Source organism: Psammomys obesus, unplaced genomic scaffold (assembly GCF_907164565.1).
Source record: "Psammomys obesus unplaced genomic scaffold, mPsaObe1.curated_primary_1811, whole genome shotgun sequence".
NCBI classification, from domain to species: domain Eukaryota; kingdom Metazoa; phylum Chordata; class Mammalia; order Rodentia; family Muridae; genus Psammomys; species Psammomys obesus.
Window position 1 is genome coordinate 4073453 of NW_026586383.1, and position 18237 is coordinate 4091689.

Below are 18237 nucleotides of genomic sequence, written 5' to 3' on the forward strand. Positions count from 1 at the left end.
TGGGGGGGGGGGGGGGGGGGGGGATGTCAGGTCTCTCTAGTCCATGGCCCCAGCATTGTAATCTGCCTACCCATCTTCCTTCGCCCTCTAGAAGGCACGAGGAAGGGTTGAGTCAGTGAGGTGGGTAACAGACCTGGAGAGCTTGGCGGCCCTGCTGGGCATCAGCTAGCAGCTGGATGGTGAGTGCCCGTGAGTCCTGCAGGGCGTCCTGGAGGTAGGCGAAGCTGTGGCCTCCGTGGCGGCCGAGTGTGCACTCTCTGCAGATGGGAACAGAGCAGGTGTCGCAATACAGATGCAGTACCTGGGGACCAGAGAGACAGGTGTGAACAGAGGGGAGGCAGCACAGCCCATCCCTTCGTCCTGGATTCCAGAGATGGTCGTCCAAACAATGTCTACCCCTCTGTCATCAAGACAGACTGTCACAGGTGAGGCTCGCTGTCCTTCCCCATGCCTGATGCCCCAAACCAGGGAAAACCCCACCCAGGCGCCATATCCCACTCCAGCTATGAACTCAGAGAGACACCACTAAGTCAGGGATCACACAGGCTGGTCCCGCTGGCATAAGGGAAGAGGAGTTCCCTGGGTCTCAATGGATCTAGAAAGTTCTGGGATTAGTGGTCTGAATGACAGAATGAAGTTTTATGTGCCGTCTCTGCATGCAAGGCATGGTCAAGAAGCAGTTCAGACATACACCGACCAGCCCTCACTCAGCCAGGGTGGCCAGCACTGCTGTCTCCCAGCACTCCAGGCAGCTAACCAGACGAAGCCTTTGGGATTATGGCCAGAAGCTAACAGTCAAGTCAGTCTGCCCCTTCGCTTTCTTCTTTCTGTTGAACTGTTCCAAGCAAGGAGTAACGGGGGTGGGGGGGGGGGGGGGGGGCCCGGGGGGGGGAACGGCTCCCCTAGGGGCCCAGGGCCCGGGGGGAGGAAGCTGGACACTCATCACCTGCTAACAGACGAGAGGCTCTCAGGAGAGGGGGCATGGAAACCAGCCACTTTCCTCCTCCATCTTCTGGATGGATTTTAAGAGCAGCTGGGGGGGGGGCGTTGACACGCGACAAGGAATCGATGTGTAAGCTGTATTCTTTGCCACAGGCAGCAGCACACTTAAATGCCCTCGTGAAGACAGGAGGCGGTGCAGGTGGCTCAAGACCACACAGCAGGGGCACGCCAAGATACCCACCCACGACAAAACACTACATCAGTGCTGGACGTGGTAGCCAGCAAAGGCTGGAGACAGCCTCTCTCAGGGGTGGAACTGAGAAGGAGAGAGCCACCGTTTCCCATGCCCATTTGCCACTCACAGGTGTCCAGCGAGGTGAAGTGTGCTGCGACACTGGATTTAACAAAGGAAGCGGGTTAGTCATCCTGCATCCAGGGATAAAGACGCACAAGTCTTTAAAAAAATATTTTTTTTTTCCTTTTCTGACTATGTATACAATGTTGTGTCTGCATGCACATTTGCACAGAAGAGGGCGCCCAGTCTCAGCATAGATGGCTGTGAGCCACCATGTGGTTGATGGGAGTTGAACTCAGGACCTTTGGAAGAACAGCCAGCGCTCTTAACCTCCGAGCCATCGCTCCAGCCCCCTGCAATAGTCTTCTTGATGATCTCACAGAGAAATGAATCAGGTATCTTTTCTGGAGTCTGCACACGGAGACGACACCGGCAAGTTTGTGACCAGTTCTGATCATTTTTTAACCAGCACAGTAGACTAAAGCCAGGCATCCCTAGCTCTACCTTCCAGACCAATCACTTTTTTAAGCAAGTCTACCCTTAAGACATGACCTGGTCTGCCAACCCCAAGAGAATTCCAAATGACCGACAAAAAGACGCTCAGCTGAATGAATCCAGAGCAAGTTTCAACTGGTACAGAAGCGCTTCTTCGACTGGGTCTAGCACCCCTGCAGCAGCGTGTATTCTCTCCCCCAGCTCCACCGGCCAGCCAGGGGAATGACCTCTTCCCTCCTTAAGTGAAGTGTGAACACCTCCCACCAGAAGGTGTCTTTCAGATGAAACAGAACAGGCTCCAGGTCTTCCCCTCTCTGAGCTAAGCAGCTCTGTGGTGGCTCTGCGACTTCCCTTGCTTTCTCCAGATGTGAGAAAAAGCAAATGGCACACCTTGGGCCTTGAGCCAGGGCCACCTGCCCAGCGGCTTCCTCTGGCTGGCTTGAGCTTTCCTATTATCAGCAAAACAAATGAGGTCTCTGACTAGGACCCCCAGGAGACCCTTTCCAACCTTCAAAATCCCAGGAACCAGCCTGTCCGGGGCTGGAAAACAAGATGCAAAGGGCTTTCGTGTAATTCTGGGCTGAGATAAGAAACTGGGCTCCAGGGTGCGAGGCCCTGGGAGTATAAAGAAACTCCCAGGCCTTTAGGCCTATCCCCCCTACAACGAGCTTACATGATGCCAGGCACAGGAGAAGCCCTGAGGTCTTACAGTAAGCCTCCAGGAAGGACTCTACAAATACGGGAAAGAAATCCTGGCCAGAGCAGGCGGTGGTGTCAGGAGAGCAGAGCCCAAATGCTTCCAAAATGAGTCAAAGGGAATCCCACATGAAACATGGCCTGGACTCCCATCGTGGCGGATGGGAGCAGATCCAGATGCCCCGAGGATGTGGACAGGCTGGGTTTAGGAGGGGCAGCGGCATCTGAGTGGCTGATAATAAAACCTACAGATGCACAGAGCAGCCTCCGCATGCTCAGAACTAAGCAACCTACAGTTTCTGAAATGCATGGGCTTTTTAATTTACATTTTTAAATGTAAATTAAAATTTAAGATAATGCCATTTTAGGGTTGCAGAACTATAAAATAAGGTTTTAAAGCCTTCTGGTTATGAATAGGAGTTCTATTTTGAGTGTTCCAGTTATCTACCTGCTGTTTCTAAGAGCAGGGAAGCGGAATTCTAGAACTGCACACATGAAGTCAAATGGGTGAGAAAGAGTGGTCTTTTGCAGGAGCCGGATGATTCCCTCAAAGGACTAACTGGGGACGGTTAAGGTGCTGGCTGCGGAGCAGGATCTCACACGGTGAAGAGCAGACTCTACCAAGTTTAATCCTGCTATCCACACAGACTGTCCCCAAAATAAACAGATGCCATTTAGAAAACATACAGGGGCCGACTGCCTTGGAGCCAATCTTTTAAAAACAGGGAATACACAGACAGTGCTAGGCAGAGGAGCCTGTGGCCCCCAAATTGGCGACCACAAGGGAGCAGAAAGGAAAGGGGTGGAGTGCGCCGGTGGCAGAAATTCCAGGGCCCACGATCCGCCTGTTTGGGGATACCCAGGCAGATGCATGGACACGCCCCCTCGGGCCTGGCGACAATCTGGCTGCTCTAGCTAAATGGAGCTGGCCTGACCTCTGACCCTCCAAGTGACCACCCCCTTCCCTGCCCCCAGCTTCAGAACGTCCCACCCCTCTCGGCCTTCCTCTCCCAAAATTTCTAAAATACCAAGCGGAGACAAAGACCTAGGAATGTGGGCCCAGCAGGAAAGGAACAGGGGGGTGGGGAAGACCAAGAAAAATAAATAAATAACAACAAAGGGTCGGCGGGCTGGCCGCCCTACATACTGAAATAAAATGCTCCATCGGTGAACAAGATACAGTGTGTGTGGCTCCACTTTTTTTTTTTCGTCCCTCCATCCAGCGCCGCCCGGGACACACACACCCGGGGACGTGTTCGGGGGTGAGGGACACAGGCAGGCAATGGTTCTGAGCAGTGACCCACAGCAATGAGGAATGCTAACGCGGGGGGGGGGGGGGGGGAGGAAGGGCAGGCCCGATCGCCACATGGCTTCAAGTTTATCAAAACCCCTCAGCTGAAGTACATTATTTATTTTCAAATTTCTTAGCTTTATTTATTGTTTACTTAAATGACTCATTCATCTAAGTAACATTTGGTCTCTCACAAAGGAAAGCCTCCAAACATACACTGGCCAGTGACCGCCTCCCGCCCCTGAAGTGTGAGGTGGCACGGGAGCCCAATCCTTGGACCTTCCTCTGTGGGTTGCACACGGACTGACGCCCAGAGCCATGAAGAGCATCTGCTAAAGAACATCAAACCCAAGCTTTACGGCCGGGCTGGGGCGATGGGGTGGGAAAGGGTGCTACAAACACCCTTACAAAAAGCAAACACGCTTACAAAAAGTAAAGCTGGCGGGAAAGCTATTGGGCCAGCAAGCCCTCAGCAGGAGCCATAGGCCTGCGACCCCACAACCGGGAGAGCTCAGCAGAGGGAAGGAAACCATGTGCACCATTAACATTCTCTGGCAGAAAGAGAAGGGCATTTCTTTCCTTTTTTTTTTTTTTTTTTGAAGATACGAAATGTTGCCGGGAGTCGGCAGGCGTTAGTCCCTGCACTTGGGAGAGACAAAGGCAGGAGGACCTCAGTTTGAGGCCAGCCTCGTCTGCCTAGCAAGTTCCGAGGATAGAGAGAACCTGGCTCAGAAATCAGAATCAGTAAATAATGTAGCACTTTGAGTTTTTTTTTTTTTTTTTTTTAATGTGTATGGTATCTTACCTGCAGCGGCCTCAAAAGCCAGGAGAGGGCGTCAGCTTTCTCAAAGGGCAGCTAGTACCCCTAAAGCTGAGCCGTCCCTCCAGCCCAGCTCTGTTATGTTGTTTACTCAGGTAGAGTTTTTATGTAGCCCAGGCAGACACTGTGAGTTCTGGATCCAACTGCGTCTATCTCCCCTGTGCAAATGCCTTCTCCCCTAAGTCTCCCCTGTTCAGAGCTTAGGGTAGCATGTGCCCAAGGCTGTCCAGACACTCAGCATCAGGCTGGGACAAGGTGAGCCCTACAGCTGGAAGCCAGCACTGGCAATGCACCGAGGCCAATCCTTCTTTCTCTCCTTTTTGTTTTTGATTTCCAAAACACGGTTTCTCTGTGTAACCCTAGCTGTCTGTCCTAGAACTCACTTTGTACCAGAGGCCAGCCTCCATCTCAGAAATCCGCCTGCCTCTGCTCCCAAAGTGCTGGGATTATGGGTGTGCATCACCATTGGCTCCAGTCTGCGGCGTCCTATGTCCTATATTCTAAGTATGGATGGTTTGGGTACAGCACTGAGAGTGGAGGCGGTGGGCTTTGCTCATGCTAGACAAGGCCCCTCCTGCAGTCCTGCAGTCCTACAGCCCCAACTCAGATCAGAAACATCTACCAGGTTTTTCCGGTTGAAACAACCTCACACTGTAACACTGTAGCCAGGGCGGGTCTGCATCATCATCCTGTTGCAGTCTCCCACTACTACCGGCAAATACCCTGCCTGCGCTGTCACTACATGTTCCAGAGTGTTCTGGGACACTCCATCACGGCTGAGTAGTTAGTTGCATGGTGTTGTATAAAATCACTGCTAATCCTGGTTTGAGGAGTTGTAGGATGGAGAGAGAGATGGCTCAGTGTTTAAAACCAGAGCCTGTGCTGCTCTTCCAAAGGATCCAGCAAATGTGTTTATTTCTGGGATGGAGGTGACACAGGGTCTCTGTGTACTCCTGGAACTTAATGTTATGTACACTAGGCTAGCCTCAAACCCACAGGGGCGCTGGGATTTGCCACCCTGCCAAGGCCCACATAACCCACAAATTCTACGTGGACTTCTAACACACCTGTTGTCTGCTGCACGCTCGCACGCTCGCACGCGACTTAAATATTTAAACAAGCCTAGGGGTATAGTCCCTGCCTGCCATGCACAGACATGCAGCTGTGGGGTATACACCTGTAACCACTATCTCAGCAGAGGAAGAGTATCCGGGACATCCTCAGCTACTCCCCAAGTTCCAGGCCAGCCTGGGGTACTTTGTCTCAAAAATAAACTGTACAAACATGGCCACCTTGGGTCCCAGTAGTTGGAGGCAACAGAGGCAAGTTGAGGCCAGCCTGGTCTACATACTGAGTTCTCAAGCAGCCAGATCACATGGTGAGAGGCCCTGTCTCAAAAAATAAAAACTGTACCCAAAACCTCCGCATCAGCTATACAGAGTATATGGAGAGGAAACAAGCTATCGGATGAGTCAAGTACAAAGATGACTCCAATAACCATCCCTCTTCATGGAGAGAGGAGCTGGAATCCAAAGAGGGTGGAAAACAAGAGAAACAAGTGTGGGTGAAAACAGGGCAGAGGGCTGGAACCCCAACCCTTGGGAACTTGTTCGGGAGGCTGGGCGAGCCTCCGTATGGGAGTGGTGGTCACACAGGTATGTCATCAACTGTCCCCAACACCAGTGTACCCAATGCCCTTTCTGACCCAAGCAGACGCCAGGCACACATATGGTGTACAGACAGACACACACATGCAAGCAAAATACTCGTTCACGTTAAAAATAAATCAATCTAAAAAAATTAGTTAACAGACCCCAAAAAACCTCAAACTATACTTACACCCCAACACCAGGAAGACATTCAACAACCCTGCTGACGGGTGAGGCTCAGAACCAGACTATTAGAGCTCCTATAAACGAGTTAGCTCTGCTGGCCCCACATAATCGGCTTCTAACAGGCTGCCAGTCTTTCCACAATCTCCCACTAGCTATTACTTCTCCTTTTCCTCGACTCTAAATGCTATCTAAAGTTCTATCTCACAGGAGGCAAGCAAGGACCAACCTCCCTGGAGGTTTGGGAGGGGGGAAAATTAGAATCTGAAGTCCGATTTACAGCACCCCTGACCAGGGGTCACGCAAAGCCTATGAAATCATTAGTGTCCCAGCTGCCACGCTGCACGCACCTGACCTCTGGTGTTCTAATGAGCAGCTTCCAGCCGGAAATCAGAGAGATCTGTCCAAACACAGAGATCACTGCTCATGTAAATTATAGATTTTTCAAGCCAGACCCAATGAAGAAGATGGGTATTTGAGAGTTCCAATTCCTGTGGCCTTCGAGGCTGCAGAAGCAGGGTACACTCTTAGTTAAAGGCAAGAACAGAACGCTTAGGACTTGACTTCGGAATGGGGTGGGCTCAATAGGTGGCCTGAACTCAGCCTCCTCCCCTTCCTCCTTTCACCCCCTGATGTAGCCAAGCAACCTTCATTCTTCTGCCTGCTTGGTGGGGCCAGTGAAAAATGGGTGGTTTTGAAAGCAAAGAAAAACACACAAACTGGAGAAGAAAAACTCAGTTACCAACAGACTATTAATAGGGCTTGGCATATATAACTAACACACACCTTCTATCGGCCTCTTTGGGCGAGACAGACATGGGAGGGGGCGTTATTAACAAAGTTTTATAAATTTTCAGAAAACTAAGCCATCTCTTTCAAGGTCAACCTGGGCTACACAAGTCAGTCCCAGGCTCTCCCATCCTAGAGCAACCAAAATGGAACCAAATTATAACAACTGTTCTTTGTTTGTTGAGGTGAGGCACTATCTCACTTTAGCCCTGGTTGTCCTGTACCTCCTTACTGTGGATGGCCAAGCTGACCTCAAACCTGTAGTGATCCTCCTGCTTCAGCTTCCCAAGTGTTGGGATTACCAGTTTACACCACCATGCCTGGCTTGTTTTTCCAGTTATTGGAAAAATAAAGATAAGAAAATATTTTAATGTCAGGTCTCGGGGGAGGCCCCCCCCCCCCCCCCCCCCCCCCCCCCTGGGCCACAGGTGTGTGTAATGTTCGGGATGAATGGCCTCCTCAAAGGACATGTGCTAATTAACATAACCAGGAAAGAGGCCACTTGAGGACCCCCTGCTCAGTCTCACAAGGGTGGTGACAGAGCCTCTCTCCTCTTCTGTCCCAGACACCACCAGATCACTGGGGCAGGGGAGGGACACAGAGGGTAAGATAAAAGCTATGCTAGTAAACCAGGCAGTGTGGCGTTCACACCTTTAACCCCAGCAGAGACAGGAATCCCAGGAAGGCGGAGGCAGGCACATGTCTGCGTTGGAAGCCAGCCTGGTCTAGAGAGTTCCAAGAAGGCCAGGGCTACACAGAGAGATCCTGTTGCAAGAAAATAAAAGGGGGTGGGGTGGCAATTCAGTTCCTTAACCTAAGGCTTTAGAAGAAAACTAGGTGTAACGACCTTCAGATAGGTTTCTGGGGGTTCCTGGAACCCCTGCATTTGGTCCTGTATTAATAGGTGTTACTTCTATTAGGGCTATCACAGACATGAGGAAAGAGGTAGAGGTCACGAAACAAGGCCTGGAGATGCCGCTCAACTGGACACAAAAAAGCCCTCGGTTCAATCTCACCACAACATTAAACTTGGTGGCAGCTCTGCTGTCCCAGCCAGCTTGAAAAATGTTAAGCAGAAGAACAAGTTCAAGGCTAGCCTCAGCAACACAAGACTGGCCTGGATTACGAGACCCCACCTTAAAATACATAGCTTAAAATACATAGCTGACAGACCTGTGAGGCTGCAGGTGTAACTCACTCAAGTTGGAAGAGTATAGCGTATAAGGCTTGAGTAAGTGGCTGGGAGGGGGGAGGGTGGGAGCCACGAACCCCTCCCTGTGCTGGGCCCAGAGATACAGGTCAATTGCTAGTGCTTGCTCACTTTGCACATACAAAGCCCTGGCTAGGTTTACGTGATCCCCAGTATCACATGCCTGTAATCCCAACACTCAGAAAGTGGAGGCAGGGGGATCAGAATTTAGGCCAGCCTGGGCTACAGGAGGATCTTGTTTGGGAAAGGAGGTACCCATGAGACCTTTTGGCCAACATTCTCCAGCCTGAGTAGTTTGTACACCCACTGAAAAGAAGGACGATGAAAGATTCTACCCAGGGGCTGAGGCTGGAAGTGGGGCGCTGAATGACGCTTCTGACATGGCCACGGCCCAACTTCCTTTGCAGGCCAGCAGCTGCCCGTCTCCACGGAGGAACCACAGCGGCTGGCCCTTCCTGGTGGCACTCTGAATTTCCTCACTGTGCAGTGCTCCATCCTGCCACGTGTGCGCCCAAATCACAGTCCAGCAAACCACCAGCTGATCTCTCCCCGTGCAGAGGACAGAGGCCTAAGACCCAGGCATGGCCGTACATGCTCTAACTGGTCCCTGTGCTGCGTGCCCTGCCCGCCCTTCACTCCGCACCAGATCTGGAAAGGACTTGTTCTTCAGAAGCGTACCCTGAGATGCCACCCCTGTGAGGGTGGCCAAGCAACCATGCAACAGCCATGCAAAGAGCCTGCTGGGTGAGACTCAGGCAGACCGAGTGGAGGCCAGCTGCCCTCACAGCACTTCCGAAAACACTTCCACTAACTAGGTGCCGTCTTCCACCTCAATTCCATTCCTTTCTTTGTTTTGCAACCTGTGTTGTCCAGGCTGGCCTCCCAACTCACACAATCATCCCACCAAGGCCTTATTCTCTGAGGTAACAGGTGTGAGGCACCCTGACCCACAGTTCCTTCTTATTGCTTTTTACTCCTCTTAGAGAGTGTGTGTTGTGTATTGTTTGTGTCCTAAAATGTAAATGTGGCATGGGGGAAGGCTGTGGTCACTGTCCATTGCTTAACTGCAGCCCTGGAAACCATCTGGTAGGTCCATGCTCAATAAATAGTTGAACAGAGTGAAGGAAAAAACAGTTTTTAGTACACCATGATTCAACTTAGTGGAATGGGCTGGCATCTTACGAGAGTAGAACTGTAACAGAAAAGAGGCAATGTCCCCCTTACCCTACCAGCAATTTGACATGGAATCTTCAGACAAGGTGACTTTATCATCTGCAACTGAAAAGCACCCCTATAAACAACAAAAGGCAAGAGAAGGAAGAGAGGCGTGACAGAAAAATGACACACACAACTAAACTAAACTGGCTGCAGTGGTGGCACACACTTTTGATCCCAGCACTAGGGAGGCGGAGGCGGAGGCGGGCAGAGCCAGCCTGGTCTAGAAAGTGAGTTCCAGGACAGCCAGAGCTATACACAGAAAAACCTGTCTCGAAAAACAGCAACAAAAACCTAGCTGGCCCACCAGAAGCATAGATAAAAATGAAGGCTGTTAGGGAACTCTAGCTTCCACTAGGGAAGGTGAATCTTCAAGCCTTCCTAAAAAGCACTAAGAGCTTTCAAGTTTCCGCCCCTTGAAATGTGGGTGGGTCCTCACCATCTGTCAGGCCCCCAAGTGTAAGGGAAATGACACACAGCTCAGGAAGAGCAGGGCGTATCTTGGTAAGGCCGGGCAGGTATATGGGTGCCAACGCCTCACTCCTTCCAGCCAGGCCGACCTAGACCCACTGCAGGCTGACTGTAGGACTCTGGATGACGTCTGAAAACTACTCTGCCGTCACAGACCACAGCGGCAGCGCTGGGGGACTCCCTAGCTCTGGGCAGTAGTTCTAAGAGGCTTGGGGAATGAGGACACTGAAGGCTTCTTCTATACAGCTAACCCATCAAAACGGGCTGTGGCTTCCCCCTTCACTCCAGCCTTTGCAGGGCAGACAGCAAAGCACCCAGAGGAAAAGCCAGCCTCCCCAATACCCAAGAGCCGGCCATAGCTTCCCAGTCTGCACAGCCTGAGCAACATTTTGGACCTGCTTTCTGAAAAACTAGTAAAGCAGTAAAATAGCCAGGTCAGGCTCGAGGCCAACACCAACACTTGCTCCTCACACGGCCTACACATTCTTACAGGAATTGAACCCAGGGCCAGGAGGGTGCTCCGCAGGGGTCTACCGTTGAGCAGTGCCCTCCAGGGATGCAGCCCTGGAATAAGAAAGCTGGGGGTGGGGGTGGGGTGGAGCCATGGCATTGGGTTCAACTAAGTAATGCCCATAGTGCCCCCCGCCTTATAGTTTGGGGACTGAGTCTCAATAAGTTACCAGGTTGTTGTCCTCAACCTAATAGCTAGAATTACAGCCCTGAGCGGTGACAAAAGACCAGAAGAGGCTACAAGAGGTGAACACCTTTAGTCCCAGCACTCAGGAAGCAGAGGCAGGTGTTTGTTTTTTTTTTTTTTTTTTTTTTTTAGGACTGCCTGATCTACAGTGTCACCTCATCTCAACACACACACAGTCTCTCTACTCTCTCTCACACCACCCCATCAACCTACAGTCTCTCTCCTCTCTCTCTCTCAAACACACACAGAAAGAGAAAGACAGACAGAGAGACAGACAGACAGACTCTCTAAGGGACTGGAGAGATGGCTCACTGGTTAAGAGCACTTGTTGCTCTCAGAGGACCCAGGTTTGGTTCCCAGCACCCATATGGCAGCTCACAACTTTTCAAAACTCTAGTTCTAGAGGATCCACTGCCCACTTCTGAGTCCTGGGGACTCAGATGTACATGTGGTACCCATACAGAAACACAGGCAAAACAGTCACGCACACACACGTCAAAGTCAATCTAAAACAGGAGGAGTAATTCCGGATGTGAACATGGCACACCAAGGGAAACATCAGCCTATGAGGGTGACCCATACGCAATGTGACCCTAACCGAGGTGTGAGGAGAGGGAGGATCGTCTCTTATCAAACCCTAAGAACTAGAACAATTATGCAATGGGTTAGACTACCTCAAGCCCCTACATTTTCCAGGAAAACACACACAGAGTTTTTAATAGGTTTAGGGGCACTCTGGGGGCCACTTATCCAAGCTCTGTCAGAGGCAGAAAGTTCGCTCACAGATGTGAGCGTGCGAGCATGTGCTTGTGCAGGCAGATGACTTCTTTGAGCTTTGCTCTCTCTAGCCACTGCCCTACGGGTCGACTGCTGTCACTACCACTGTTCTATAGACGAAGAGTGGGCATGCACTATTTAGTCTGCTCAAGGACACCATTAGAAAGTGGCTCCAGGTCAGCGGGGAAGCCAGTAGGCTCCTGGCAGGCTGTAATATGACTCCCCTCCAGACCTATCCGGTCAGGCTGCTGCAACCTAACCATCGCCACAACAGATGACTACCTCTTTGTTGAAGCCCAACAGCCCGGTGGCTCCCCATTACATCACAGGCAGGTCGGGTCGGGAGTAACGCCTCTTGGCTAAACCATGCCTGACATCAACAGCATTATCTCCATCCAGGGTGAGCTCTCTGGCCAGATGTTGCCATGCCTTGTCCTGTTCCCAAGTGCGTGGCTCCTCTCTTATCACACTGCATTCCTAGCTGCTTGCAATCCTGCTCCCAATACCTCAGATTTCTCCACAGCCCCCTCAGAGGTAAAACCTGGCGGCACAAACAAACAGACACTGGAGAAAGCCAGCCCCCACCCTCCCTCTGGTCAGACACAAGGACACAACCCTCAGCCTTTTTCCAAGAGGCGCCCCAGATGCTCCAGACCAGGCCACGTCACTATCCTGCCCCAAAATCCAAAAGGCTATTGCCCTGGGGAATCTACGATCAATTTATAGTCCAAAGAAAGCAGAAGGCCTTGATGAAATAACTGGGTCCAAGATGGCAGCTGGTCCAGAAGAGGGCCTTTGTTCCCACCTCCTCCCTAGACAAAGAGTTCCAGGCACACTCTCCGATGAGCAATTTCAGGCTGGTGGCGAGGGAGCAACAGAATGCTTGCTGACCCCACCAAGAAAGAATGCTCGGTAACAGGGGCCCGCCCTCCTCCCTCTGCCTGCTTGCATTGTCAGCCCCTGTTTTTGGCACACCCCCCCCCATGAGTTTTCCCTATGTATATACTTGGGTAGTGCTGATGTCAAACGGATATTGTGTATTTTGACTTGTGGTTTTTTAAATAGGTCCAGAATATTCTCTGCTCCCACTAATGACCAGCAGCATAGTTCCTGCCAGAAAACAGAAATGGCTCAGTCACACTCATGACTGGAGTCCTTCTCCTGGCTGGGCAGAGGCAGGCGGATCTCTGAGTCCAGGACAGCCAGGGCTACCCAGAGAAACTGTCTCAAAAAATAAAAAACACTGAGGTATCCCCAGATTATTCTGAGCCACAGAAGCTGATCTTCCGCTGGAAGGGCCCACCTTTAAATATGCACACAGCCCGGCCTGCAGTACGGGCTTTTAATCCCGGCACCTGGGAAGCTGGGTCTCTGCGTGTTTGAGGGCAGCATGACCTACACAATGAGGTTCAAGAGAGCCTGGGTCTTCTCAAAACCAGGCAAACAAACAAACCAACGAATACAATGCACACAGAAATTTCCAATAATCCTGGAGCCTGACAACCCCTCAACCTGTGCGCACAATTACCAATGTTCTCTGCTTCCTGGTTATGCACAAGTCTGAGTTCCAGACCAGCCTGGAGCTAGAGACCCCTATCTTACTAAGGGCCTCACTACATCCCCCACAGGAGGCCACCAGCCCGGGGAGAAAAATCCATGGCCCAACCAGGAATGACTATTTGCTAGGTCCTACCCAGACTGCTTCCTCTAATCCACTGGTCCCCAACCTTCCTACTGCTGAGCCTTTAATGCACTTCTTCATGGTGTGGGGATTCCCAACCATAAAATGATTTGTCAATACTCCACAACTATGATTTTGCTACTGTTAGGAATCATAATGTAAATATCTGTGTTTTCCAATGACTTTAGGTGACCCCTGTTAAAGGGTCACTTGACCCCCAAAGGAGTCACAACCCACAGGCTGAGAACGGCTGCTCTAATTGCTTACAGATATAACCTTTCTGGTCTGGTGGGGTGTGCTAGCAGTTAGGAAGCAGGAACACCAGGGCCAGCCTGGGCTACCTAACTGGTTCTCAAGTCTTAACAAAGTCTTAGGTGGGCTTATACTTGATGAGTTTAGAGTACAGTGAGAGGGTGCTTAACATATTTAAGTCCCTGGTTCAATGACCAAAAAAAGCACACCCAGGCATTAGAGGGAAAGAGTAGGCAGGCAAGTCTGAGGCAAAACCAAAAATGTGCAGGTCAGTGGTGGCACACGCCTTTAATCCCAGCACTTGGGAGGCAGAGCCAGGCGGATCTAATTTCGAGGCCAGTCTGGTCTACTGAATAGCCCTGTCTTGAAAAACAAACCAAACAAAAAAATGTGCTGGGGCCTCCATGGGATCTGGCTAGAGCTGACCCACACCTCAGTTCCCTGGTTCAGGCTCTACTTCCTCAGCCCAAGCCCTCTTTTCCAACATTCTTGGCTTTGCTGGGTGTGGTGGCGCACACCTAGAATCCCGGCACTGGGAGGCATGCAGATCTCTGTATGCAAGGCCAACCTGGTCTACACAGTCTTCGATGGTCAGAACTACATAGTGACTGTCTCACCTGCCCCTGGCACACTGCCTGAGACAAACAATCTAAGGAAACTTCCAGACTCCTGCCCAAATATTAGTATGAAAAGAAGGTCCGGATGCCTAAGTGCAGAAGAGTAAAGAATCAGCAACACAGCACGTCCTGGTGAGTCAGCTTTTGCTGCTGTGCGGGGCTGACCGGGAAAGACCAGTTGACTTCTGTAGACAAGATAAGAGCTGGCAGGCCAGACCCTGCAGAACTCCCTAGGCAGGATTCCTCTGACCCCAGAACAGGGCAAGGAGGAACACGCCCCAGGCCCAGGAACACAGTTGGAGACAAGTGTCCGTGTTTGCAGGACAGCAGAGGTATGAGCCCAGGAGAGCCAAGCACCGGCACCCAAGCAGCAGGGAGTGGGGCAGATCACGTTACTGGGTGTACTGTTATGACTTAAAAAAAGAGAGCAGAACTCCATGTGGAGGTGGAAAGAAGGCAGGTCCTGGGCAGACCTCAGCTGTGGGGTATCCATCTGTCAAGAGGAGGAGGAGGCTAAAGTGAGTACAGAGCAAAGCTCAGGGGCTGAGGCACACTTGCCACATGCACAAAAGCAGAGCACAGCTATGGCCTGGGTGCTCATTCTGAAAACACAAGTACCCAATGCACATACTTAGTGTGAGCCCACGCACAATCCTCCAGAGGGGAACATCATTCACAAGATTAGCCAGCCCTCATGACCACCACCATCTTTTAAAAAAGGACAGGGGCTGTTCTAGCCCAGGCTACCCCAATATCATAGCAATACAGCCTCATACCAAGTGCCAAGATTATAGCAGGTAAGAGGCACCGTGCCTAGCTTTCAGCCTTAATTTTATCCATGTATATGTTCAAAGTGTGTTTGCGTGCCCTATGTGGGGGCCAGGTCAGTGTTGAGTGTCTCATCTTGATCCCACACCACCCTATTTTTTGAGCCAGCGATGGTTTAACTCCTTGACTGGCTAGACTGGGGATCCGCTGTCTCCACCCTACCCCCTCATATACCTGTGCAGCTTTTATGTGAGCAATGGGAATCTGAACCTGGGTCCCTCATGCTTTTATGACAAACACATCCCCAGCACCCCTTCCCCCATTTCTTCAAAAAGAAATTCCATCATTTGTTCTTGTTTTGAGACAGGGTTTCTCTGCGTACCTCGGATGTCCTGGAACCCAGCCCGTAGACCAAGCTGGCCTCAAACTCATTCAAAGATACTGCCAGCCTCTGCTTCCCTAACCCTGAGTGCTGAATTAAAGGCGTGTGCTACCACCGCCCAGCAAAAAAAAATAAAAATAAAATAAAAAATCATCATTTTCGACCTAAAACTAGAGGCTGGCGGGAGACCTGTGAAAGAGACAAACCATGTGTTGAAAAGCAAACATTGCACCTTACTTGCATTACGCTGGTCCAAGTGTCACTAGGCGGCTGACTGCCTGGTGTGCGGAAGAGCACTCAATCCCCAGCACTGCAAACAACACACCTGGGACACTGGGGAGAAGAGCAACCCACCTGGCGCTGCGAGAACAAGGCTCTGTCTCAAAGATTTTTTTTTTTTTGGGGGGGGGGGTTCGAGACAGGATTTCTTTGTGTAGCCTTGGCTGTCCTGGACTCACTTTGTAGACCAGGCTTCTGGCCTGGAATTTAAGAGATCCTCCTGCCTCGGTCTCCCTGGGCGCTAGGATTACAGGAGTGCACCACAGCGCCGGCTTCAAAGTTTAATTTGTATTTGTTTAATAATTTTTGAAAAAGTTGAGCGCCAGGCAAAGCGGCTCAGCAGGCAGAAAGCCTCCGGGCAGGTCTGATGATATGAGTGCCCGGACTCCACAGGGGAAGGAGCATCATGACCCCTGAAAGTTGTCCTCGCCACCCTAACACTTGTTTTAGACACACACAGTAAAGCATACTGCACCACACTGGTTACTTTAGTGAGTGAACTGCTGCCTTCAAAAATCTCTAAAGTTAGTTTAAGGTGTTTCTTTCTACAAAATCCAGTGGTGAGTATGCTAATAACAGTATTAGTTATTAGTCCATTGGTCAAGTTTCCTGCTCAAGACATTCTGAATGAATGAATGAGCAAGCGAGCAAGTTGATGGCCAGTCTCCACCCCCATTTTAAACAGCTCAAGTTTTGCCGAAGGCAACAGCTTGCATGCAGGCACTCAAAAAGATACCCAGGCAATTTACACAGTGCTGAGTGTGTAAACGCTGGAAACTTTCAATCCAATCTTAGACGATGCCTGGTTGCACCCAGAGGACCTACTGTAAAGTTGTTCCCAGGAGGAGCTGCTCAGCTGGCCAGGGCCACTGAGTCCGTGTAAGAGTTTTAGGTAGGGCATCTGGTACCTGTAACTCACAGCCCACCCTCCAGCCAAAGCCACTCATTATTAAAGGGGGAGCAAACAAAGAGAGGGTGCTGATCTAAGGGCTCACGCTAACCAACAACGTCGTGAAGAAGACAAGCGTGCAAACAGGTAGCGACTAAAAATGCTTTCTGAAGAAAACAGTTCTAAACCGGGTTTGGTGCTGTACGCCTGTAACCCCTGCCAAGGCAGGAGGATTGCTCTCAGTGTGAGGGGCAGCCTAGGTTTTGTTTGAAGAGAAGACAATGGAAGGGCTGGACTCTTTCACTATGCACTGGACGCTTGGGTATTTAGCCCGCTCCTGAAGTTATTTGTACAATATTCCGTTCAGGGGGTCTTTTCAGGAAGATTCTCAGCGAGGGCAGGCAGGAGGGGGTGCCTCTTTGGCATAAGCTCTCCAACGCAGCAGGGTAACAGGATAAGCACACAGGCCAGCATTAAGCCTGCTTCCTGGAGAAGACTGAGCAGTCATTAAAACCCTGGCAGGAGGATTAGTTGGTAGAGAAAAGAGGGACCTATTAGCAGGACAGGTGGTAACTGCCCTGGAGATCAGTCCTGCTGCTAATCAAGCCTCTGCCTGGAATGTCCACTCGCAGCTCAGCCTCCCATTCCAGCACCCCGAGGCCCTTTAGAGCTTCAAGAGGCAGAAGGTGTAGCCCCAAAGGCCCTTTGCACCAAAACTCAGGTGCCCTGGGGGAGCTGCCAAGCAGTGGTAACCTCCAAAGCACAAAACGCCCATTTCTTCATGGACAGTCTCCTTCAGGCCAAGCCATTATCTCTTGGGCCAGATATGATGAGCTGGGGGCAGAGAGGGTCCCTTGGAGGCTGAGCCTCGACTGCCCTCTATTCATTCGTCCTCCTCCGGCAACTGCTTGACGACCCTGTCCCAATGGCAGCTCCAGGTCATGCCATTCCCAGCTGGCCTTCAGCCACCACCTCCCAGTTACAGAAGACCAGCGCTACTGCCACCAAAAAGCACTTAATAAGTGCCAAATCGCTTGGGGTTCAGGCTCAGAATGATAGGGGCCTGGCCTGCCTTCAGGAGAGGGTCATTTATGACCATTAAGGCAGGGTAAGGCAGGCTCCCACAGGCTCATAAAACTCCAGGGAAGGAAGTGGGGATTAACCACTTCCTCCCACCTCTGCAGAAGGGATTTCAAGTTGTACCAAATTGCAGAATAGAAGGTTCCAGGGTAGAGGCAGGAGGCAACGCTGTCAGAGGGCCTACACCTGGCCAGGGCCTCTGAGGGGAGGAGAAAATTAACCCGAGGGTCCTGTGCTTTGATTCCTACACCGAGTCCGGTCTCGGTGTGTCTATTTTACCAAGTCCTCTTGGCCCGCCCCTTGGCACGGGTCTGGACTCTGTCCAAGAACAGAGCGGATTAAGCGTTTGTTTGCCAAGTGCTGTGATGGTACAATGGCTTAATTCTTTTACATTCCATCAGTCAGCTTTGCTGGATCAGAAACTATCCTCACCCTGGGCAATACATACAAAACCCTTCCAATTGCACCTTTTTTTAGTTTTTTTTTTTTTGAAACAAGGACTCACTCTACAGCTTTGGCTGTCCTGAAACCCACTATGTATATATACAGGGTGGCTTTGAACTCCCAGAGACCACCTCTGCCTCCTAAGTACTGGGATTAAAGGTATGTACCACCACAACCAGCTCAAATGTCAACTTTAGTTAAAACTTATTTTATCAGCTTTACTCAAGTTTAGGAAACGTGGCTTACAGAGAGAAAAAAACAAAAAACAAAAACAAAATTTTTTTGAGAAGTGGTCTCACCCAGGCTGGCCTAGAA

General features: G+C 50.9%; 1 protein-coding gene across 1 annotated transcript in view; it reads right to left on the minus strand.

Annotated features, from left to right (window-relative positions):
- Nucleotides 1-18237, minus strand: part of Trim71 (tripartite motif containing 71) — a gene marked incomplete at its 5' end in the record, with an annotated part of 45803 nt that overhangs the window by 10993 nt on the left and 16573 nt on the right. Inside the window, one exon of the mRNA XM_055601543.1 lies at nt 134-301. Coding sequence (XP_055457518.1) covers nt 134-301 — 168 coding nt within the window. The remainder of the gene's footprint in view (nt 1-133; nt 302-18237) is intronic.